Source organism: Rhamphochromis longiceps, linkage group LG5 (genome assembly GCF_057381845.1).
Source record: "Rhamphochromis longiceps isolate RC_006_pf linkage group LG5, R_longiceps_female_GT1.1, whole genome shotgun sequence".
NCBI classification, from domain to species: Eukaryota; Metazoa; Chordata; class Actinopteri; order Cichliformes; family Cichlidae; genus Rhamphochromis; species Rhamphochromis longiceps.
In genome coordinates, this window is record NC_140561.1 from 34,505,634 (window position 1) to 34,531,959 (window position 26,326).

General features: G+C 38.5%; 2 protein-coding genes across 7 annotated transcripts in view; both read right to left on the bottom strand.

Annotated features, from left to right (window-relative positions):
- Positions 1-9,015, bottom strand: part of tead3b (TEA domain family member 3 b) — a 31,009-nt gene extending 21,994 nt beyond the window's left edge. For 5 of the 6 annotated variants that reach the window (XM_085407408.1, XM_085407406.1, XM_085407407.1 and 2 more), the window contains exons 1-2: positions 8,835-9,014; positions 8,341-8,486 (exon numbers count right to left, since the gene is read on the bottom strand). The gene's annotated coding sequence lies outside the window, so the exon portion shown is untranslated. Of the gene's footprint in view, positions 1-8,340; positions 8,487-8,834 lie in introns of all 6 variants that reach the window. The other variant, XM_085407405.1, reaches the window with a different exon arrangement.
- A 2,061-nt stretch (positions 9,016-11,076) lies between these two features.
- Positions 11,077-22,734, bottom strand: LOC146670438 (tubby-related protein 3-like). Its single transcript, XM_085408026.1, has 13 exons — positions 22,607-22,734; positions 19,947-20,079; positions 19,739-19,843; positions 19,477-19,605; positions 16,921-17,040; positions 16,645-16,779; positions 16,489-16,571; positions 16,205-16,369; positions 15,899-16,011; positions 15,687-15,795; positions 15,495-15,593; positions 13,670-13,841; positions 11,077-12,615 (listed from the first exon to the last, which is right to left on the bottom strand). The coding sequence occupies exons 1-13, from the start codon at positions 22,619-22,621 to the stop codon at positions 12,482-12,484; spliced, it is 1,512 nt and encodes a 503-aa protein (XP_085264152.1). The 5' UTR covers positions 22,622-22,734; the 3' UTR covers positions 11,077-12,481.
- Positions 22,735-26,326: the final 3,592 nt, after the last annotated feature.

The window sequence follows — 26,326 nt, forward strand, 5'->3', positions numbered from 1 at the left end:
CATTGTCAGTGGAGCAATTTTTCAATACATCTCCGAGTGGAGTCACGGGATTTAAGTCAGGACAATGGCCCCGACATCATGATAAATGTTGGACGGACAGTCTTATGGACTCAAACGCAACAGCTAGTTTCATACTTGTAGAGAGCTCCAATTAAATGAGTCAGCATGAGGAGGTTTGGGATTTAGTTGTCCAACATGATTTACTCCCAAAATACCAGTAAAGCAGTTGTAATTAACATACTGATTCAATTAGAAGATCTCTCACCAATGCACTGTAATGTCCCTTCGAGCCAGTTTGGGTGAGAAACTCCACAGCATAGTAACAACTTGCAATGATTAAAATACAAACAGTCCTCAGTGTTGATAGAAAAAATAAATCAGTTGACTGATGTTGAGTGGCATTAACTGAATGAGCATGTTCGATGAGCAATAAGTACTTGTGAAGCAAAGGTGATAGAAAATCCTCAGTTCCTCATTCTCTACTCGAATAATTTACAGTTCTTTTTCCTGTTACATGAGATTTAAAAAGGAATATCCTTAATGTTTTGGGCTTGAAATTAAATACAAATTAAAGTGAATGACATCATTCTGGTTTTGCACACCAAACACAGCCTTAACTGAAATGGCACTCCCAACAACAGCAGCCTCCTCTAGCAGGAGAACGCACCTTGCAGTGTGGCAGGAGCAGCTCAAGGAAAGCAATAAAGTGCTCATGCCTTTTACCAGGCCTCTAAATTCCCAGATCCCAATCCAGTAAGCATCTGCATGTTACACAAGCCCGATCCATGGAGGTACCACTTGAACCCCACATGTCCTAAAGGATCACCTACTTCTGTCCTAGTACCAGTAACTGCAGGACTATCATCAAAAGGTCCTACATCGATAATAGGTCAGAGCTATTTGGGTGGCAAGCTTGCCATTTTAATATCATGGCCTAATTAACATTTTACTTAAGAATGAATCAATTGTATTGTGTGAGACAAAAATGAGACAGTGGTCACTTTCATGAGTAAACCATAGTATGAAATATAAATCTTATAAGGGTGATTTCTGTTTCTTTTCCATTCAGCTTAGACAATTGTGACACACTTTGGCTCATTTAATTTGCTGACATTTTATAGCACAATTGAGAAACTGTTATGGAACTGATACTGATAATAACCAGCAGCTCCCATGTACAAAACTGTGTGTAAGACTTTTAGATCTTTTGCCAGATGGAAACACTTTTTTTTAAAATGTGCCCTGGTTGGATGACACACTGCTCTCACATTTTACATAAAAATCAGGGACACACCTCCCCTCCCTCTGTCTGGGAGTCAGGCCATGGGACTCTGAGACCAACATGCTACAGAATTCCAATGTGCAGCAGGAATGTAAATAACACTGCAAAGCTATGTGGCTCGCACAGTCACTGAAACAGCACCATTCATGCACCAGAATCCCTCTACCCATTTTCCCAGTCCTGTACCCAGCGATCACATTACATTCTGTTTTCAGCAATCGGCTTATCTCTGCTCCGGCTCCATCTACGAAATGACCGGAGTTTGTTGGCACTGCTTCTTCTGAGAGAGGGCTATGTGTGGTAAAATGTACCAATGAATTCCAGAAATTCTACTGAGTCACTCTCAGCTGGCTTGCTTGAGGAAAGTTGTCAACATAGCCTTAATCAGGAAAGGGAATCCATAAGTCACACAGAATGGAGGAAATCACTTACAAACACCTACAGGCCGGAAAACAGATTCTGTTTCTTTCAGTAAAAACGAAATAGGTGTCTTGGCATTCAGCAGTTGGTAGGATAACATTTAGTCAAACAGAAAAGGCAGAGCTGACACATTTTTATTTGTTGTCTGTTATTCCTCAAATTTATCTTCCACTGAACATGATATCATCTTGGGTCTCTCAAATGGACCAACCAGATGGGTTTCTACTTACGCAGCGGAATTCCAAGACTACAGTGAGGCAAGACCTTGAGTCAAACTTTCTCTGTCATGTCTGATTTTTATGGCCTGACGGCAACATCTCCTCTCGAGTCCAGCGGTGGGAAAAGAACATCTGTCGAACCTCGAAGACGTTTAAGACCAGACAGGATGGATCATAGTAATACATTTTAGCAGAGACTAAACATCCCACCGTGAGAGCCATGTGAGCCCACTGAGCTAGGACAGCAGTGTAAGTACCAGAAGGGCACAGTATGTGTCCAATAGCTTACAAGTGCAAAGTTAAGCTTTAAGCTTCTGCTGTATAGCAATAAGGGAAACTATTATTTCAACGCCCAGGTTACACGTGTCACAGAAAGGCCTCCCAAAAAACAAAACCACAACTTAAAAAAAATGAAGCCAACAGCTTCAGTTCTTCTAACGGCCACTTGAGGCTGGCTCCTAAAGATCATCAGACTCCATAGACCCCTATGCTAACATTCAGTCATGGAAATTACTTGTTTATAGCCATATACAAAAAAATATTTTGGTCTGACTAGCCAACCCTTCTTCACAGCAGTACAGGAGCCAAATCTTTTTTCTTCTTCTTTGTTTTCTGCTAAAGTTAGGGATGTGACAGAGGGCTATACGCATCTTTTCTAAACAGTCTACAGCATTGTGGGTCAGCCTAAGAGTCCTGGGCCCACCGACTTCAACAATGGACCCATCCTGACAGCCCATGATAAGTATTTTACTAGGTTTTATTTTCTATTTTCAAAATAATTATTTCAATAAAAATGAAACTAAATGCCCTCCCGACCAATTACAAGTGCCCATTTCACAATGACAGTACTTGTTAAATCCGAGGGAGCATGTCATGGTTTAGCAGAGCAGGAAGAAATTTTCCCTCAACTTTCTGCTGTCGATGTGACGAGCATAATGTTTGACTCCATTTGAATCCGTTTTGGTTCCACTGAACTTCTCTGTTTATGAGTTATTTGCACACTCCGTGAAAAAAAAAATTGTCATGAGAACTGTTGACAAATTCATCACTTTTAATTAATACATTTATTTTTCTTGCAGTTTCTGGCTGTGTAAAACGCCAGTAACAAGGCTTAGATGGAGAATGAAGTCAATGCAGCAAGTACATTTTCTGTTGAAAATTGAAAAAAAAAATGTTATAAAAATAAATTCTTAATTTCTTTACTGCTTTTTTTTTAAGCAGTAAAGACCAGACAGGATGGATCATAGTAATACACTAGAAGCTTTAATAATAAAACCATCAACTACTCTGGTTACTCCTACTCTGAATTTAAGGTAGAAAACACAATCTTGTAAATGTAACTCATTTAAAATTTTAAAAACACCTGAAGTAAATATAACATGAATTCTGTGATCTCTAATACGTTGGTACAGAAATCATCCTTTTTTTTTGCCATTGTGATATTTAAGCCTTTAACAGCAACTATTAAAAAGTTGAACCTGGTCCACAGGACTGAAACAGTAGAAGACACATTGGAGCCAAGGTTATAAACAAGATATCTGACACAGCCATTAGATATATTTGCAATATATCTTTACAGATGTTTTCCTTTTATTTTTTAAACAAAAAATTCTACATGCCCTATCAAAATGAAGGTGTATGTAATGCAACACGCGCATTTGCTTTAGGATTTTGTTTCAGTGTGTCAGCCATAATTTTTTTATAGAATGAAGTTATTTATAAACCTCACTAGCTGAATACCAGGATGCAAAACGCTATTTCGGCTGTAATGTCAGTACATCTGATTCATTTGGCCACTTGGGGTAGTGCATATCGTTTGTATTATTTATTTATTTTTTCGGATAAAGCCCAAACAAAGCACCATGAAAGGATCAGCTTCCTTCATCTGTTCACATCTCTGTACACCCCATGACTCAGTTCTACTGACTCATGTCCCAAAGCAGATTGTTAACAGATTTCCTTCAAATCTGTCTCTTCCACTGTTGATCCATCAAGCCTGTTGTGTTTGCATGTCTCTCTGTCATTGCTCACAGTCGGATTGTATATTCTTCCATCTGTACACTACAAGATTTGTTCCTGTCGTTATAAATGAAGTCTTTGTTTAGTTGCTGTAAGAGTTGGGACACTTGTTGGCAAAGAACAGGCCCCTACTGGCAGACATAAGCCCCCCCGCTTAGCTGGGAGTAAAACACACCTCCACTGAACTTAAAGTCTCGTGTATACACAGTTACAAATCACAGACCCAAACTCCTCCACATTAGAGAAGCACACATCTTGTTAAGGTTGAAGGGTGCTCACAGCTGTAGGGTCAGTGCTCTCGTTCAAAGTGAGACCCCCACCACACACACCAACAGTCTGACAAACACACACACACATTTAACAGGGGAAACAACAGGTCTTGGCGGCAGAAGGAGCAGCTGCTCTCTAAGGTCAGATTACAGATAAAGAAAACATTTTAGGTTCCGGGCCAGGAAAGCTGCTCTCTGACAAGAGCTAGAAACATGGCCTTATTCCTCCTTACACAGAACACACATATGCACATGTTTAACTGCAGCGCCTTCATTTAGGAGATAAATCTAAGGTGATGAGCTGGCACAAGTGTCAAGCTGTGTGCTCTCTGCGTTTGCTGAAGGCACCACTGCCTTTTTAAGACTCATGAAAGCACGAGCCCATCTTCCAAAAAAAAAAAGAAGAAAAAAAAAATCAGTCACCACCTTCCCCTCTCCCTTCTGTGTCTGTGTTTGGCCCTAATAAATTCTCTCCAGCTCCTCCAATAACTTCCTCCTACTTCCTATCTGGCAAGGCACTCAGGAAACAATCAGAGCTGAGAGTGAGAGGAGGGCTGGACGGCCAACAGCTCACACGGCAAGAGACAGAAAGAAAGGCAGAGGGAAAAGCTAAGACAAACACATGAACACACACGTACCACATGCACACTCTGTCAAGTCAGACATTTGCAGTTTGATACCAGCTGCCTGCCCGAGGAAAAAAATAAGGCTCAGAATAACGTCTTGCACGCAGAAAAGAAAGCGATCTGAGCTGGAAGTGTCTGGCACACATTCCTCGATTATTTACACCATGAAAATGAAGAGAAATGACTATTATTTATTGCTTTCTTTTAATCATTTCACATAGCATGGAAACCGACTAACATGCTGCATGGAGGCAAAAAGAGGTGGCTGGTTTCCTATGAGTCACAGAGTCTAAGGCGGATAAATGAGTATCACACGTCAAGGCACAGCATGAACATAAGGCCCGATTCATTCATTTGTTGTTCTATTTTAACACTGGATGCTGCTGGCTATTTGGTCTACCTTGAACTGTGACACGTTCAGAGATTTAAGCCTAATCCAGCTGAAAAGGGAAAGACTGACACAAAGCAGGGCCAGAAAGCCAGAGAGCTTTTTTTTTTTCTTCTTTACAGCCTGAATCAGCATTTTAATCGGAAATTTTCTGGGGAACGTAGCAGAGAAGCCATTCTAGCCTGAATTGGTCATTTTGTGGTGAGAGGAGCGGTTTAAAGCCATAATCTGTGAAACCTTTAAGACATGCATAACTTTGCAGCAGAATGCACCAGCCAATAATTCATGCAACCGTATAAATCGTGGCACAAGGCATTTAAAAGCAGCCACGGCTGTGATCAGAGCTGTATACGAGCTGTATCACAAGGGAAAAAAAAACTCCAATCTTACATAAAAAGCACACCCAAAGGTTAAACTTGTTCTTCTGTTGAAGACAAAAGTTTAATCAGCCTAAAAACGACTACACCTGTGATGTTTTATATTAGGAGCAACTAAAATGAACTGTGCTGCAGAGGGAGATCATCCCCCAACCCAAAACACTGAGCAGAGGGATTAAAGGAGTTTCACATGAGTGCCCTTGGGTCACTGGAGCTCCAGTGCGACACAGGCCACACACACACACACACACACACACACACACACACACACACACACACACACACACACACACACACACACACACACTTTATGAAGCAGTGCAGGAGTAAGCCTCCTGTTATTTATAATGGAGGCTGGAGAGGAGACAGACATTGTCACAAATAACATTTCTTTCTGAGTACTTCTTCTTTCGAGTAAAGAAATGTGGAACATTGCTAACTCTTGGTTGCCAGAGGAAGAACAACTAAAACCTTTAGCAACTTGGGGACATCTGACACAAAGAGTATTCTGTTCTCAGCCACTCCCCAGCTCCTCCCCTCAGTGGTCTGAAGAGGAGGCCAGAAAGCTTATCTGTTCAAACCTCATGGTTTGGAGGATATGTAAACATGTGCAGTGAATTAATGTGAATAAAATGTTGATAAATTGCATTACTGAGGACTTTCAAAGTGAATTCTATTTTGACACTTTCTTTTTTGGCTCTATGACTCCAACAAGTAGCTCAGTCCAGCCGTTACTAGCTGACAGTGTCAAACTGCATATTGTAATCCAGATCATCATTAATGCCTTTCTGCTGAGAGCTGCAGGCTTTTCTCTTTGCGTCCTCACCGCACAGACATAAGTGGTATTTGTTCAGGTCTGGGTTGACAGAGGCAAAAGTGTCCACCATTTGGACGAGAACTTCTGAAACTGGTGCTAAAAAGCGACCAATGTCTGCACAAATGGGCAAAAGCTCATTAGCTGGTCTTCTGTGGGTTTGACACAAACGGGTGAAGCTGCTACTGACAAACGGTCAACAGACCTGCATCCAAAGTAAACTCTCTGCAGCGCAAACACAGGATGCACTTCACCACTGGAATTAGCCCTACACCACAAATAATTTGAAATACCTATAGTAGCTACAGTTTCTGATTAAGCATATTTAAAAAGAAAAATCAAAAACATAAGGGGATTGATTTGTTACCCTAATGAAGAGAACACATGCTCATTAACTCTTCCCTCTAATAAACAGCCCGAAGGAACACAGCTGGGGATGAAAAAAGGAGAGAAAACAGCCACTTTTAGGGGATACTACCACAAGTAATCTAATTGACCTCCGTGACATGGTAAAGCTATAAAACTTTCCCTTAATTTAACTCCTACACAAGTACAAAGTGTAAATGCTGAATCCGCAATTGCTAAGAAATATAAAGTATGTTCAAGGAAAAGAAAAGACCACATTGTACAGTGGGAGGCCTGATGTATTCAGGCTGCATGAAAACAATGAAAGAGAATCTGACGGAACAGCAGAATGCTTAATCCTCTCCAGATTTACCCATCAGCATCAAAATCTATTATTAGGCATCTTGGCATGTCTCATTTACCAAGGGCACATTGTTTGGTTGTTCATGTTGGTGTTTCATTTCAGAACATTTCCACATGTAGGTCTTAAGCAGGCCCCAAACTGGAGATCTGGCTTCTCAACCATGACCTAACGTGACAGCAAGAAAAGAGACACCCTATTTGATAGCCGATTATCCTTCTGCTTTAAAAGGCTTTAGAGCGGGCTTAAAGGGCTACACCAAATCAATGTCATACTTTAATTTACAACTGTGTTTATGAAAGACAATGATGTGAAAGAAAAAAAAAAGAGAAAGGCTTTCCTTCTGCCTTGAATTTTAGGAAATGTTGGAGAGGAAACAGTAACAGACGTTAACAGGTTATTCTGCTAACAGCGACCAACCTGACAGACCGCATTCTGCCGTTGAGTCAAACGTGTTGACTGTCAGTGATTTAACTGTGCAGTTCATATGACCGCGCAAACTTAGGATAAAGGAGGTGCCAACGTTTGGCTCTGTCAAAACGGACACATATTATTTTCGCCTAGGTCTCTACTAACCACACACAGTTGTATAGCAGGTGTAGCCTGAGGTGGCACTCATATAATTATACAATTAGCTCGCTACGTATCCACGCATCTCAAATCTTCACCTATGAATTATGTACTTAGAAGGACTTTGCAGTGTATCATCACATGCCACGTTTGAAAAAGTCAAGAACAAAGAACTACATAATTAGACAGATAGTTACTTTCTATAACAACTTTTATTCTGTGGTTTACACTGCATAGTCTTGTACACCTCAATATGCATGTACATAAATAAATTTAGATTTAAGGTGTAATTCCAGATGTGAGTGAAAAAAAAAGCTTTGGTTTTCTAATCTAAAACTTTGATTCATTGCAAACCATTTAAAAATCATTCATATTAATTTGTGAGTGTTTTGATGAAAAAAAATGCTTGATTTAAATTTAGTCTTAAAAATGTATTAACATACTGCAATGTTGTTCACAGTCTGCCCGGCAAGAGCTAAAGCGAAAGCAGACGTAGCTGAGCTGACACACACACACTTTTATATGAGATAATCTTGGTTTGTTTAGGCGTTATCAAGAAAACTACTCTGTATTTGTAATTCCATGTAGGAAGCATCAACAAGACCTCCAGAATTTATTTAACCACGCTTCCTAATCAAGAAGCTGTCTTACCTTAGTGATGCAGAGGTCCAAATCACGCTGATGTTGTGTATTCCTCTAAAACGTTTTCGTCCAAATCGTCTCTCTCCGTGCTTGTCTGTAAAACTGTTGGATTCTTCTTGAGGAGCAAGGCTGGAAGAGTTGGATCCAGGTATGAACTGTCCGGGACAGAAAACAAACATGTTTTTCCCATTTCCTTCTGTCAAACGAGAAAACCTTTTTCTTTTCTTTTTTTTTCTTTTAGGTAAAAGTATGTGCCAATGAGCGGGCTACCGGTGGAAATATGATTGCACATAGGCTGTCAAAGATATCCATGCACACTGGGAAAGTCAAACACAATAGAGTATCAAACTGCAAATGTTTTCTTCCCTCCCAACGCAGGGAGCTCCGCGGAAAAATGTAAAAAATGACAATGATCTGAAAACTTCACCGAGACAAGCGGCATGAAAAAACTCCCCAGAAAAAAGGCTGTGGACAGAAAGAGGGAACATTTGTGGAAGACTTACCTTTTTATTCTTGCAGTCAGCTTATTCTCCTCAGTGGGGGAAACTGATCAATTCAGTAACTTTGTTATATTTTGGCGCGCTGTTGTTTTCCTTAATATTTCTCAGAGGTTTGACAGTATAAGTGGAATGTTAAGTATGACTTTGGTATGAAATCAACGCACTACACTGGAAAACGAAGGGGGAGGGAAAAAAAGACTTTCAAGGAGGAGCCATTGGTGCGCGTCAATCAACAAGGTTTTTGGGGGGGGGGGGGGGGGGGGGGGTAGTGACTTCACCGCAGGCCCCGCCCACAAAATCCCTGAACGCTGATTGGAAACTCTTGTCCGAAAAACCAGTCTGGCAGTACATACACTCGCAGAAATATGTCAAAGGTAGGAAATATATAAAGGGCATTTACATAAAAGACTCCGTGGCTTTGTATAAAAACACTGGAACAGTCTTTAAATGAATCTTTCTAAAACATTATTATTATTATGTTTTATTACTGTAGATAACTTTAAAGAAACATGGAATATTTAATGTTTCAAAACCTTAATGCAATTTTTAAAATTTTCTAAATAATAATATATAGGGTTTAAAATGGAAAATTGTGCAGTTAGTTACATGTGGCAATATTATCCTATCCAAAATATTAGTGATAAAAAGATGAGATAATATGGTATAGTATATAAATATAAACAGAACAGAGAAGATCACAACAAATTACATCACTACTAATCACTACTGAATAAATTGGATTTATATGTTGGAGGTATTTTCACCTGCTGGCTCATCCCCAAGAGGCGACCACAAGCGATGGATATGCATATCTGATTTGGCACAGATTTCACATTGGATGCCCCTTCTGGCACATAAATGATTACCTGGGCTCGTGACCCCCTAAGGCTGGGTTTATGTCTTCTCTCATTCTAAAAGCAGGAATCTTTTGCATGTAAGGCGAATATGTTCACTACTAAATGATGGAGTCACCTTCATGTTGCCTCGGAACTTAATTTTAGTCTTAATTTTACAGTAAGACAGAGAAAAAGAAAATGTTATGGTCCCCTACACACTCAATAGAAAAATGATGCCATCTCAATGTCACACAGAACAAACAGCACACATTCAATGGTTTACTCTGTGCGTCTGGTTATGTTGATATTTAATTTTCTTCAAATCTAAAGAACAGAAACCTCAGCTTGATGTTTGGTACTTAATAATGGAGAAATACTACAAATATACAAATGATGTATTATGAAAAGCTTTAGTTAGAAATAGATAACAGACTCAGCTTTATTGTCATTCAACCATTTGACATCTTCCTCTTTCTTCTTATAATTTTCTTAGATTTTAGTATATGCAAAAAAAAAACAACTACTATATTAAAAAAAGTACTAAAATATTGTCTAATATTATTTAGAATATGTCATCCAGTCTAAGGTTTTGATTATTCTCAACAGTTTAAATGCAAATCCTTCTCTTAGACAACTTTCATGTGAGGAAAACAGTTTTCTTTTCCCCCCTAGAATTTTGTTACTTTAATTTCCCCTAACAGATGTTAACATTAATGCAGCCAAACCTGCATAACTCACAGAGAGTAATTTAAAGCTCCCATAAATGAGAATGAGAATCAGAAGGAGCATTACTACTGCTTAAATGTTATTGACAGAGAGACACAAAAATGAAAGCTGGACCTTTACTAGTAATGGAATATTTTATATTATATTAATATTATATTATATAGTATTTTCTTGGCATTTATTGTATAATTACCTCAAGTATATAGCCAATTAGTGAGTGTAATCTGTAACAGTCTTTGTTGTAGTTTTACTTTCACATTTTAGTCTATCTATACAAATAATAATACATTTGTCATGCAATTATACAAATATACGCTGTAAATGCTCATATTACACTAAATTCCCATAGAAACTATGAATATTGCTCTCCCTCGTATTATCGCTTATTTACTGGAAAGAGGGTTTAACTAGTAACCATGTGTGTATCACTGTAAATCTTATAAGCTTACACTCACACCTTTCCATCCAGCAACAGCTCCTTCTGTTGGTCAATAACATGGTTGCAACATTTTTAGATTATGAACGTTTATACACCACACACATATAAGACAGTAGTGTACAGTCATTTTCACACATTGTGTCTAAGAGTACAAATGTATCAGCATGACTACAATAATGTTGGCAGTTGTTTAACTATTGCTCACATTACAGAAAAAAACAATGGGGTAGGAAGAACTCACCTTACAGCATCTCTCCAGAGGAGCTGCCAGTTTTAGGCTTCATTTAATTTGCGAGTCTGGACAACTGCCTGAGCAGGTTCAGGCAGAATACACACCTCTCACTTACTCTGGAGGCCCTCGGTTCAAACAGGTTTTTCCATGCTGAGTGAAGCTCCTCTCAACATACAGGCAACTGAAGAAAATCGTGGGTGTTTGTAAAACTGGAAACTGGAATGTGACTAAATATCTGCCAAGCGCTCTCTCACATGAGAAGATAGAACTATAAAACATATTTTATAAATATCTGTTCTAACAGATTTTTTTTATTTTAAAAACACCCATTAAAACACCATTTGTAGGGTTGGAAGAAGGATTGGGGTAACCTGCAAGTCTTGTAATTCTGTGGTGGTACTGAGTGGTACTGACCATCTGCAAACAGTCAGTAGCACTCTAAATTTACTATATTACTGTGAATCAGGGCGACAAGAAAAGATAAAAAATGACAACAACAAAAACATGACAAAAACATACATTTATACAAGCTGACTTCAAAGCGATTTAGTTAACAAGGAAATTTAATTCATTTGAATTATTCCCATAAGCCTGCAGCGAAGGCAATGTTTATGAATATAAAGAAATTAAAAAAGACAACATACAAAAACCTACAGGAGTTCACATTAGAGCCAGTTATCTAGAAACATATATATTTGGAGAAACGTAACGTACATGCCTAGAAAAAAGATTTTCACACCTATGTGTATATTAATGTATACAGATACACAAAACGGTTTCACAGTCACTAAATAAAATTGAATAAACTTAAAATAAAAGTGTGTCTTTTGTGCAGATGATTACTGTCACAAAGTATAATTTTCATTTTGCCCTAAAGAGAAACATTTTTATTGTAATTTGGTGTTTCTGCGGTCACATTTGACACAAAAAATTGGCGCTATACAGCAACACAATACCTCAAAGCACAACAAAGCAAAAAAATTACCGTAATTCACGGTTTAACATCCTTTAATGATGTTAGTAGTCTTCAAACACCTTCATAAATGAGGTGTACAATTATCTCCCTGAAACATAGCTCTCCAGTCACTGGACTCCCAATGGTGTGTCTTTCTGTAGTTCCCAGAAGTTCAGATGATTGCAGTGAAATACTGAGAATCAAAAACAGAGGATTCTTCTGCACCATGTCATGCAAGATCAGACGATAACATGACAACAATTTTGTGTCTTACACCTGGGGGCACTCACACGGATAACAGCAGCACAACAGCAGGTATTGTCACATTTGAGGAACCATTGCTGTTATTGACACCTATCACAGGAAGTGTAGGCGAGTCCAAAGACGCTGGGTTGATCTGATGTGAATGTGGGTTTGTTGCATGCTGGTTTAAGTGTGAGTCCACAACTGAAGACTTGTGTGTTATTCACAAGCGATTTTGCCATCAAAGCTGGAAAGTGCGATGGCAAAGGCCTGCACAGCGCACAGCGGGTAGTTGTAATCCAGTGTGAAAATGTCATCAGCTATTCGTCCAAATTGCATCACAATGTAGTCCACTGGAAAAAGAAAAAGAATTCATTAATGGAGCAATTATCTTAATAAATAAATAGGTAGTGTTTCGGTAGGTAGGTACGTAAGTAGGCAGGCAGGGAGTTAATAAGATGGATCATGGCAATGTACATACTTAGAAGTAATAAAATATTCAAGCTGAATCCCCATATTCGTTTATTCTGCATAAACTGCTTGGTCAGTCTAAAGACTGTGAAGCAAGTTCAGCATATAAACTTCATAATTGACTTGGGATTTTAAAACAAACAAACAAACAAACAAACAAACAAACAAACAAAACATTTGGCATAAATAAGAAATTTCAAATATGAAAAACTGCAGTTCTAAATTTCAGAAGAAATCATTTTTTAAAATTGTATCTAAGGGTTGTACAGGCAGAAATAAAATAATCACTGACCAATGTCTGTCTTATGAGACATAATTTAACTGGCCACTTTATTAGGTACAGTTTGCTAGTACCAGGTTAGGCCTGCTGTTGGCTTAAAAACTGCCTAATTCCTTGTGGGGCAGCACAGCAATGCAGTGGTTAACAATATTGCCCCCAGTGCACACCTTAACATGTTCTCGCCGTGCGTGCATGGGTTCAATCCAGTTCCTCCAGCACCTTCCCACAGTCCAAACACATGCATGGGGTTAGGTTAACTACGATTTTATTTGAGAGATTTTATTTCATATTGACATAACATAATGCAGCCGGCTGCACATCCATGATGCAAATCTCATGTTCCACCACATCCCGAAGGTGCTCTGGTGGATTGAGATCTGGGGACTGTGCAGGCAATTTCAGTACACTGAACTCACTGTATTCTTCAGGGGATAATTTCTCAGATGATTTGAATTTTGTGGCATGGCACATTATTCTGCTGGTTGCAGGATATACTGTGGTTATTGGGAGATGGACATTGTCAGCAGTAATACCTAGATACTCATTTAGGTTGTGTAGATCTTTCTGTTGTTTTATGCATTGCCAGTAAACTGCTTTTCATTTCTTTGCCCAACTATTTAACATATAGTAGTTGTGGACAAGCAAAAGCCACTCACGATCTTTGTTGTGGACGATCTGGAAGTTCTTGATGGAGGCTTGGGTGACCCTGCCATTGAAGTTTAGCACATGAGATGCCGTCTCTTCGTTCCACACAGGCGTCTTGTTGTGAAGCTCGATCAGATTTTCCATCCTTCTGTTTTGGAATCTTATCAGCAAGCCATCGCATTCCTGCAAAGAATTAACAAAACATAAGTGGTAAACGTCAACATCAAATAGTTCATTCCCACTGGCCTTGTGTTGCTCTTAATGCTATAGACAAGGCTTAACAAGTCATTTGTGAATATTCAAATTTATTGTTTTTGCTTGAAAGCAGAAAAATAGTAAAGCACATTATTATTCTAATGATTAAGATGACAAATTACAGTTATTTATCTGCATTCTTTAGAAACAAAACTAATCTTAGTTGTTGGGTGTTACGCTTGACTGCACAAGAGTGCAGAGTTAGAACACGTAGTAAGCTCTCTCTGTCTCATTCCTCTTCTCTCCGCAGCACACCTCCACCTCTCCAAACTCTCTTCTATCTGCTCCCTCACTACAAATCACAATGGCCTCTGTAAATATCATAGTCCACAGACACCTTGAATCCATCTGCACTACCCTCACATAATTCTCTACCACTTCTGCCTTCCTCATGCAATGTCACAGTTCTTCTCTTGTAGTGGTGCAATGGATCCAAAATCTCACGGTTCGGCTCGGATCACGGTTTTAAGTCACAGATCGGATCAATTTTTGGATCAGCAAAAAAAGAAAAAAAGACAAAATTGTTTGCCTATTAAAAACATTCAGCTCAAGACTCATTCCACGAAATTATATAAAAACAAATTAAGGTGCAGTATAGGGCAGTACAGGGCTTTCCGTTGACCTGGAGGTCCACCCATTTGTAGTTGGGCAACAGAAGATGCCTGGGACAGTTCAGCCATAACTTTAAACTTTTCCTGCTCATACATGCCTTGGTACAATCTTGTCACTGAAGTGGACACGCAACGAGATATCATAGCGTGGCTCAAGCACGTTCATCATAGTTTAAACCCCTTGTTTTGCACAAGGGAATACGACCTCCCGTCTGCAGCTAAACACCCCAGTAGCTTTTGTAATAGCTTTAGCCCGGTCGGATTGGGGAGCAAATGGCTGCTTAAATGCAGCAAACTCCTCTACTCCTCCACTTGGACCACCAGCGCTGGCCATAACTATCACTTGACAGACTGACTACGCGCACCATACACATACTTTTTTCCTTCTTTTTTGAATCTTCGGATCACGTGCGTCCCGAACCGTGGAGTGCGATCGGTTCGGATTACGGATCAACCGTGATCCGTTGCACCACTATTCTCTTGGCAACTTATCATATCTAGATCAACAAAAACACAGTAAAACTCCTGGACTTCACTTCACGATCAACACTCTCAAAGCAAATATTGCATCTGTTGTGCTCTTTCATAATATAAAACCATATTTGCTGCTCAGTTATTATCAACTCCCTACTTAATCTAGCTTGAACAACTCTTTCCCATATCCTCGTGGTATGGTTAATCAGCTTTATTCCTTCTGTACATACTGCAGCTTTGCACATCACCATAACTCTTAAAAATCAGTACCAGTACACTTTTCCATTCCTCAGGCCTCCACTTACTCTCCAGGATTGTGTGACTTAAGATTGTGTGACTATAATATCAGATTTAAGCAAGGAGTGAATTTACTTTTCATTTCAAAAACAAAACAAAAACTATGACTAGTCAATTCATATTGAATTTTCATATAGGCCTTTATCTTTTGCCCTCATTGAACTGGTGTTTTATATGATTGCATTTACAATGAATTTACATTTCTTGGTCGGAGGGGTACTCGCTCGTTGTCTTTGCTCATTCCTGGAATGATGACAGTCATCCTTCTGGGTCCTTTTATTCCCAAGACATTGGTTTCCTGTTGTCAGAAATAACCAAAACAAAATCAAATACAGTTCTTATTATTCATACAATGTACTGTAGTTAAACGTTCTGCAGTAAAATGACTTACATAGATGATGCCTGCTAACTCTTGCCGAGCATTAGACATGTCTGGAAGAGCTTTTTCAGGATTCACAGCGTTGTCAAACACAGTGAACTTAGTCCCCATTAAATTTGACCTGGGCAATGTATAAAACACATTCAGTTAAAATGCACCTAATTAATACTTTATACGTGACAGTTTGTTTACCTGCTTTGCAATTTAAACAAAAATCCTTTTACCTCAGCTTTCCCACAAAATTCTCGCCTCCTCTTGATAAATCTGTGGCATCGATGGAGATGAGGTAATTTGAAGTTGTACTTTTCTTTCTCTTCCGTCCAGCCAGTAGAAACGTCTACAAAGAAAGAAAGAAAAAAAGGGGGGGGGGGGGGGGGGGGGGGGGGGGGGACAAGACACCGACAAATGACAACTGTCCATGATAACAGTAATTAAAATTAATAAATGAAAGGAGAACTACTGAACGTGCTGTTGTACTGTGTTTACAATTTTGGTCTGCATTTTGCAACTTTTTAAAACATGATACTGACCTTTTTTTCATTGTCTAGATGAAGGTAATACAAAGGGTAGAGGCTCTTATCCATCCCTCTCTGATCCCGAGTCACTCTGCATTTCACAGTCACACCCTGCGGAGCTGGCTCCATTACAAACTTCTCCAAGTTGTCAAATTCAATTTCAGGTGAGGGAGAGCGCTCCTGATAAAGAAGAATAGATAAGAACATTTTAAAACATGGTCCACTCTGAGTGAAAGTTAAAGTGTAATATGACATTAAGTGACTAAAATGTTGTGGTTGATTTGTTTGAAGTCAGATACTTTTTTCTTCTTCCCTTTGCCCTTCTTCTTCTTTGTTTTTTCTTCTTTTTCTGATTCAGAATCATTGCTTTCGTCTGCCTTTGCTGAAAAAAACAACAGAGATGTTATACGCTTGTCTGTGAATACAACAGAGGAAAGCTTTAGTAATAAACTTGCCTTTTTTCTTTGTCTTCTTGTCTTTGTCCTTATCTGCTGATGTTTGAAACATCGATGCAGAGCCGGAGTTGGGTTTTTTCTTTGATCTGGTTGACTTTGTTTCTTCTTCACTGTCATCACTTTCCGATTTGGCCGCTGTTCAGTAAACAAGTGTAAAGTGTCTCAATTTTTGTCATTTTAACATCAAGCATCAAGATGGATGCTATGCGGCAAAGCATTTGGTAAAGTAAACAAAGACAGAATTTTACAGTTCGTCAGTTTAAAAAATGCAATCACCTTTCTTTTTGCTTTTTGAGTTTTTGTCTTCATTTATCTGGAACATTGAAGCTGGTTCCTTCTTCTTGTCTTTTTCCTTTGACTTGGATTTTTTTTCTTTTCCATCAGAATCTTTGTCATCTAAGGAAAAAAAGTATATAGTTTAATAGAAATGTTGTCTATTCTTAAATGTGATAGCCTGAAGAATTGGAAGCACACACTGAGAAATGTAACAAAATGTAAATTCACTTGTAGAGTATAGAGAGTAATCTTAGTGAACACTATGGTGTGAGTTCCAAAAAATGCAAACTGTTATCAGTTAAGTCAACAAAGATTTATGTGTGAAACAGATGTGTAGCAACAGAACTAACTTGGAGCATGCCATCTTGACCCAGATTCGGACAGCATGCGAATGTGAGAGTGACTAGGGCTCAGCTTGGATCCACCCGAATTTAGATGTTAAGTTTCCATTATAGTAGTACCTTTTATTAATTTTCAGAGTTAAGGAAAAGCTGATGAAGCAAACTGGGACGCAGACGACATATTTTAGCCCTCAGTTTGTTTACCTTTTTAGGATTCAAGCTGCTAAAACAAGGAGTGTATAACTGGGAGGACATCAAAGTGAAGTGAAGGATCTGAACAAATTCCTTGCTCAAATCTGTGGAGCAAATTCTCAGAACCTCGATTACACTTGTAACACTCTCAGTGCTTCCTCTTAAAACGTTTTCCACAATGACGAATTTGTCCCAACATGCCCTCCCGTTTAGACTTACTCCCGTTTAGACTGCTAAAAGTTGTTAGTCCTCCCTGAATGTTTTTGGCAGTGTTGAACTTTGGGGATTAAAAAAACATAGTTAAACATCCGTGGTATGCACTGCTACACTGGTAAAAACCTTTCTAACTCCCTGCCAAGTAAATTACAGAGTAACATTAGCATTCACTTAAGAGTTAAGTTTACAGTTACCTAATATTTACTCTCTTTTAACGGTCTACTGTATCTTGAGGATAATATCTGGCTGTTTTTTTTTTTCTTTTTAAATCTCCACTATTTTCACTGTTCCTGTTGTTTGTGACTGAGCAAGAGTGCACAGTGAGTTTTAGAGCTGTCAAGGAAAGCTGACAACAGGACAACCAGAACAAAACTATTAAAGCTGCAAGCAGAAAAAACAAAATGAGGTAGGTGAAAGGTGACAAAGAGCATTTTGAGATTGATCACATAAGTAATTGTGTGGCCAATCTTCTATTATAAATACTGTATCTCATGCAGAGATTTGAGCCAATAGTTCATTTCTGCAATCAAAGAATGAGTCCTGCTAAAACCAGCTCACTGCAAAATTCTTGACAAACAGGTGAGTTAGAGCGCTTTGGGAATAATTATAGCAACATCATTTCCAAATATCTTATGCTCAGATTCACTGAGCAAATAAATGAAGGGAACAGAAGCAAAGACTGGTGGGAGAAGGTTATAAGCGCCCTGAGTAAAGTATTCATGTTTACACCTTAACATGTTCACAGTGTCAGCCTGCAGTGTCAGTTCTAAAATAACTGAGGAAGCCTACAAGAACAAAAACCTCACATTCTACCATACAACACCAACTATCAGCTCCAACGTAATCTTGTGATCCCTTCCCAGATGTTTCAAGCCCCACTTACACCTTGCCTCAAGAAACCACAAAAGCTCTCATGATGATGGGGTGAGACAATGTGGTGCAAGGTTTCACACCTTGACCCCGATGATGGCAATGACCCACGCCTTTTTTCACATCTTGGCTCACATCATGATGACTCACATGATTAACAGTGGGTCAGTCACCATTAGGATCACCTCCAAGAGGCCATCACTGGGGGTTAAATACCTGGGAGTTTTTTGAGAACTGAAGCGTCTTGAAGAGCTAAAACATCGCAATGAACTGAAAAGATGTCAAGCTGCCTTCTGTTCAAGCACTCAATACTATTGCAACAAGTGCAATTTTATATGGTGATGCCACAACATAAAACCACAAGAATGTCAAACTTAAGGTTCACTTGGACACATTATCTGGGAATCCACAGTAGATTAAGTAGTTTGTTCAATCTGGATAAAAGTTGTGGACAGACCTACTGAATGACTCACACTGCTAAAGCCATGCTGTTAGCAGGACTAAAAATATCCACATTCTAGCAACACCTGAAAGTGATGATGGGATGGAATAAAGAAAATATCTCTTAGAAAACATGGCTTCACATCAAAAATTCAGTTCTGTTTGGATTATTTCACTGATTCACTTTTCCGATTAATTATTCTGTTTATTTATTCAGAATGTTTTATTCACTTACTTCAAAAACATGCTGGTGTGTAACATCATGCTGCAATAATTAATTACATTTTCCACAGTTAATTACTTAAAGGAAAACCACTTACTTCATTATTATGTGACAACACAGCCAAGTAAGGAAGTGTTTCCACTAAATGGCTCACACGCCATTACACAATAACATCATCTAATCCTCTTAATTACAATCTGGTCATATAACTTCTGTTTAGAGCACACCATTAACGCCCTTTAGACAACAGCTTTCTTCTCCTCATCGTCATACCTTTAGTTTTAGTTTTCTTCTCTCGGGTGGAACTTGCAGGTGGAGAACTATCCTTGGTTGTTTTTTTCTTAGTTTTCTTTTTCGGAGTATCTTCACCGTCCTCTTCATCGTCATCATCTGAGTCTGAATCTATAGTAATGGAAATCAGTGCACTCATGGCGTATTTTTGTGGGAGTTACTTAAAGTGTCATTGTATAGGAAACACACCCCAGCTTTAACACATCCCAGTGAAAACTCAATATTACAGTCATTGCTGACTTACCTTTTTTCTTTTTTGGAGCACTTTTTGCTTTCTTTTTAGTCTGTCTTTCCTTTTCTGGTTCCTCTTTGTCTTTTTCTAGCTTCTTTTTCTTCACTTTCTTCCCATCTATAATGTTGATAAGGAAAAAGATATGTAACTGCTTTCGTTAGACTACAATGGAGATGTAAAGAGAAAAATGAGAGAGTAAAAGTTGTTTTTATCTCCTCACTCTGAATGGCAGAACTGTCCTCTTTGGCTACATCTTCATGCTTCTTTGTCTTATCTTTTTTGGGCTTGGTCTCAATTCCATTCAGCTTGGCTTCTGTTGTACCATTGGCCTCTTCTTTCTTCTTTTTTGGTTTCTATAGATTTGCTTTAAGCACACAAAAAAGATTATTGGTAATACTCATAGAGCCCTTACTACAACTGAGCTAAATTAAAATGGTAAGACATAAAATGCAGTGAAAGATTTAGTCAAACTAGCAAGACTGTTATAAGTACCAACTCACCATCACAAATTCAGATGTGAGGAAAGCAGTGGGAAGAAAGACAATAAAAAGATGAACAGAAGTGGTATCATTATTTTTTCTATTCTAAATGATTCAAATGAAATGAAAGTTGTTTATTTTGCACTGGTAGCTCCTGTCAAATCTGCCTGATAAGTTTAGCTTTTGATTTGTAAATCAGCATAAAGACTGTTTAAAGGAAGTTAATGGAGAAACAGGGCATGAGGTAATAATGATGTGATGCATGTAAGGCTGTCTCGTCTAGAACTGAACAATCTGTTTCTATTCTTGATGAGACCGTTTCATAAGAAACACAAGAAAAGGAGAAACAAGTTTTGCAACAGTTTTATGAAACCTGCCAAGGCCTTCAAGCCCTGGAGAAAACACCCACTGCACTGCTTTGTGATGAAGTCATGCCTGCTGCGATTCCCTGATGAAAACGTGAGAGCTAAAATGGGATCGTAAATTACGAGAAAGTATTTTATACTCAATTCTGATTCTGAAATATAAAGTACATTTGTTTTGTGCATCTTAAATGCAGTTATTTATAACTCTTCTTCTTTGGCTTTTCCTTCTTTATCATCTATAACACAAACCTCTTCCTAAAGTGTATACAAGTTTAAGCCAAGGGGGCTCTACATAAACTACATAAATAAATAGTTTAAAAAGCAAACAAACAAAACAAAACAACAAAAAACAAAACAAAACAAAAAACAAAACAAAGGGAAGTTATCCTATTCTTTCTTCGCACACCAATCCCCACACCACCACTCTGTCATTACTCCTCTGTTCTTCAAGTTACAGAAAGCCAGCTTGTAAAGGGGGACCAAATACAATCATATTGATGCAATTTGTCTAATAAACCATAAGTCACTTTTCCGTAAGACGCCAACTTAGCCATTGTCTTTAGCCACTCTTCATATGGAGGGGGGTTCTTTTTCCGCCAATGTCTTAGCAGGACCTGTTTGGCCGTAGTAAGAGCCAAAATAATCCATCTTTTTGTATAACTGGAAAAATCTCCATCAGAAAAATCTGTGGTTATACCAAGTATGGACAGTTTTGGTGAGATACCAAATCTCCTTTTTAAAACACTGAAAATGACCTCCATTATATTTCCCCACCAATCCCGAAGTGCCGAACAGCTCCATAAGATATGTAAAATCGAAGCATTTTGACCATCACATCTCCAACATTCGTCCGTAGAGGCCAGGTTCCATTTATACAATTGTTGCGGTGTTCGATACCACCTATGGATTATCTTAAGTTGAATAAATCTACTGCCTGTTTCTTTATACATAGTATTAACATTTTGAAAACATGAATCCCATTCAACTGAAGATATGTCCAATGCCATAAATAGTCATTTCTGAAATATCTATTTATTAAAAAAAAAAAAAAAAATCATCTAAGCAATGAGATTAGCTTTGATATTTTTTCAGTAAAATACACACAGCCTACATCAGTGATATTAAATTAAAAGTGTTTTATTTTACCAAACATCTCATACATATTTTGAGTCTCAGGACTAAACTTTTGTGCTAAGTGACAGGAACAATATGTCACCATCTAAAGTCACAGACAACGAGGTCAGTGTGATCGCTACTACCGGAGACGGGAAAAGTAATCCTATTAAATGCAGGCCTATTTGCGTCCACAGGAAATCCGCATCTCAGCGTTATGGCAGCAGATTTGACATTTGCTGTATTGTGATGAATTGTTGCATTAAAGTTATCAAATGTCACTGGACACTTTAGCCACATTACCACATTTGTTTATTATATATGTCTATTGGTATAGCACTTATGATTATTGATGCTCATTTTGTAAGTTTAGACTTCACCAACAACAGTCACAAGTGTAGTTAATTTTGGTCAGTTGTACAACTACACAATATGCAACTGTATTGTTCTCAAATATAATGTTACTGAGTCAAATTAACAAATTTTACTGATGGTGCAAGATTTGCCAAAAAATCCAGGACAATACATAAATAAATGAATATAGAAATAAAAGTAAAGTAAGAATTAAGACAATGCTTTTGCAGTTGCATTTGGTTCAGACATCCACCATAGCAGCATTCCAGTTTGCTTGAACGTCTGGATTACTGACTGATTTCAATCCCTGAAGCATGCTTCCGAATATGTGTCCTCTCCACAACAAACAGAAATATGAGAAATTCACCTGTACAACTTTAAACTTTGCAGTATATCGATAAATAACGTCATGTGAAGTGTTAAGTTACTCTTATAAAAGTAACTTGTGTGGTCCACTTCCCAAATATTGGCACATTTCATCCCTGAGAAGCTTAAAGTCCAGAGAAAAGTAATCTTATTTAAAATATTTTTTAAAGAAAATCTACAAAAACCTAAGTTCAACCTTTTACCTTCTCTGCAGACATGACGTGGCCTCCAAATTCAGCTCTCCCACCGCTTCTTTTTATGGCTTAGAAAATAAAAAAGCAGACCTCTCAGGGGAGATGATGACAGAGAGAGAAAATCCTGTGCTCACTGCATCTCCATCAGCAGAAAGTTGTTAATAGGATTTATGTGTAAAGCCATCTGCTCTGCAGGAACACGTCAACGGGAGAAACCAAGAAAGGCTCGGGAGGAGGGAGAAGAGTTGTTTGTCACGCGTTTCAACCATTCAGAAAACTACATGAAAATTTTCTTTTCAAGGTTTTCATGCCAGTGGCTGCTCTATATGTTTTATCAGTCTGTTGTTGCGAGCACCACCTTCTTTGCTGTGGCGTGCTGGGGTGCAGGCATCAAAGCAAACAGACTAAACAAACGCATCAGGAAGGCCGAGTCTGTTGTTGGCATAAAGCTCGTCACCCTGGAGGAGATGATTAGTGACAGTATGCTGGCAAGACTGTTGGCAATCACGGACAATGAATCCCACCCCCTCCATAACACACTGGACAATCTGAAGAGCAGTTTCAGCAACAGGCTTCTTCAATCTCGCTATCTGAAGGAACATTACAGTAGGTCGTTCCTTCCCGTTGCTATCAGACTCTTTAATTCATCCACTTGGGTCAGATCCACACATGTGGAACACAATTAATCACACATCAATGCACTCTGTCACTTTTGTACACCACTACATTTTATATTTATATGTATATTCATATTTATGCCTATATCTCTATATTTATCTATCTATCTTAATATTTATCTGTCATAACTCGGTTTCTACTGTTTGTTGTATATTTGCTGCTATGACAACTCAATTACCCTCTGGGATTAATAAAGTTTCTCTGATTCGGATTTCGGAACCAATTACTTCTAAATATGTGAAATGTCAACAAAGCTGACAATTAGTGATGTTTTTATTTATTTTTTTTTTTGATGAGTTAATTGTTAATCCCAATAAAAATCCAAAAGTCCAAGACCCAAAGATATTTTGTTTCATTTCAAGGAAGAAGCTTGAGAAGCATTAAGAAGAATCATTCAGTCCATGACAGTTTTACAAAAACAATTAATAAAGTAGTAAAGAAACAATTTATAAAGCAGTCAAACTCTTACTCTTGCTATAGCCTGCAAATGCAATGGTGGATATATTAGATTAACAGGTCACTGGGCCTAAGTAGGTCCACCCGATAGCAGCACATAAAGCTTTCCCTTCTTATTTGTTTAGCGCTACTTGGCCTGTATCATTGGAAACTGATTGTGGTAGCGCAGTAATAACCATTCTTCATCCATAAACCTGATGGCATGAGGAGAAAAGGAAAAAAAAGATGAAAAATGCTTGCATGGTAAGGACTATCAAAAGCTCTAAAGTGCTGCATGGAATGTTTACATACTGTACTTGCCATTCGTCCAGGCCTCTTTCATGATGTGTTTGTGGCATGAATTGTAAGACATCCAGCAAAAATCGTGTGATTTTAAACCTACTTGTACATATTTATATGTATTACAACCAAAATGTACTCATTTATAGACATACAATTCTTTAGTAGGTGTGTGGTTCTTAGGCAAGGGTGTCTCATCTACTCACAAGCCTCCATATAAACAGTGAAGCCCACAAAGTAGTCATGTGATACAAGTTGTAAGAGGATTTTCATCAAGCAACAGGTCCCCCCATGAACTTGCAGACAAACATGATGCCATGACTGTTCAACTGGGATTACTATAATCAGCTATTCACCATCTGTGCACATTTTGTTTTGATTTTTAGCATCAACTCTGTGGAGAAACATGGAAGATGGAAATTTAAAGAGATTCAGAAGAAACAAAAATGTGCAGTCTTAATTCAGGTAGGTGTAGCCGTACAGTCACACTGCATTACAAAAAGACTACTGAATCTAGAGATCTGGTTATAACCACAAGCCCTGCGATTTCCTTCCTGCTTTCATTTAAAAATAGAGATTAAAAATTAGTGTCACTATCAAAAACAAAGTGTCATTTCCTCAGCTGACCACCAGATGCTGCTGTACCCCAAGAGACAGAAAACAATGCATGAAGCAGCTGGGAGACACCAGAGGGAACATGGAGAAACTGTAATTTGATTCATCTCGACATATTTTAAAAATGACGGCTTGAATCACAAGCTGTCACATTCACAGTTAAAAAGGAGGTTTTCTTCATCATCGTGTCCCATGCGGCTGTAGCCTGAGTGCTCACAGAGGGAATGGGAGGAAATAAATCAAAGCAGAAGTGAACAATAACAAGTAATAGGAAACAAAGCCGGGAAAGCACTGTGTTTTGTAGTTTTATATGGGCCAGACTCTTTGTTTTTCTGCATCACTGTGCAGCTCACACTGTCCAGACTGCTGACTGCTGAAAACGCTCTGGACTAATGGCCTTGCTGGCATTTCTGCAAATGCTTGACAGTAACATGGCAGCTGGCAGGCGGCCTAAGGAGGGCGAGTGACCTTAAGGGAGCAGCAGAGAAGCCATCACGATCTTAAAGAGACAGAAACCACGGCGTGTTTCTCACCATACAGTGTGTCTCTCACCATACAGTGTGTCTCCAGCCCATTTTATTTTTATTTTTATCACCACGAGGAAGATAGTAAACATCGTCAAAGCAATGAGAAGCAGTGTCACAGACTACACCAGAGCGGCTGTAAAAGCAGCTCTTACTATGCCAACAACTGTAACAACAAGCCTGAATGAAATGAAAACACATTAATCTTTGTTATGGTGAAATGGAGGCCATTCAAAGCAGTTGTGCAAACACTAAGCAAAGAAGATATATGTTGAAATACATATAGCTTGACCTTGGACCTGAGGAGGGGGCATGATCGTGGTATTTTAGTTCACCCATGGGTTTAGTGCTGAAACAGCATGCTGGTAAGGACGTGAACCCGGTGGCACTCTAAAACCGAGTGAATCAACTCAGAGAAGGCCCATATTGCAGGAAGCACAAACAATGAAGACGAAACAGGGAAATCTGGTTTACATGAGTATATCCTCAAAGGGAAGACTGTCTGAGGAAGGTGGAAGGATAGCAAAGAAGACAATGGCAGGAGGTCTTTTCCATTCATTATAAATGGAAATATGTTATTCAGGAACAAAAATAGCAGCTTGGATTGTACAAAGATCAAACCTCTCAAGCATACAAGCACAATTCACGTACAGACATAACACAATAACTGCATTCATTTTAAGGTCTTTATGGTATCATATTTATATTCTGATTTACCGAGCTCTTCTTGCTTAGTTCTTCTTCTACTCCTCGCGTGTGGGAAAGTCCTCATCATTTCGTCACCTAAAAGTCAAGGAAAATCTCAACGAAACATTTAAACTGCTTCAGTGAATGTATACTTGCTGACATTGACTGTTACAATAGTACCCCATCTAAGCACTAATTTTAAGAACTGAGGCTGAAAAGTTAAATCATTTTAAAATGTTGCTTTTCTGTTTAGATTTTTATTTATAATGTTCAGAAATAATTTTTTAAAATGCATGGATTCCGGACAAATAATGAGACAGACTCATTGTTTTAGCTGTACACCATGATCACCCCACTGAAGGCCCATTTGATGCCAGGAAAAAACCCTGTAAACAGAGTTGTTAGTGGAAATCTTGACATATTGCTAATGCAAGAGAAAAAGCTAAACAATCCCAAACCTCTTTTAGGATTTGTAGTGAGTGTAGAGATG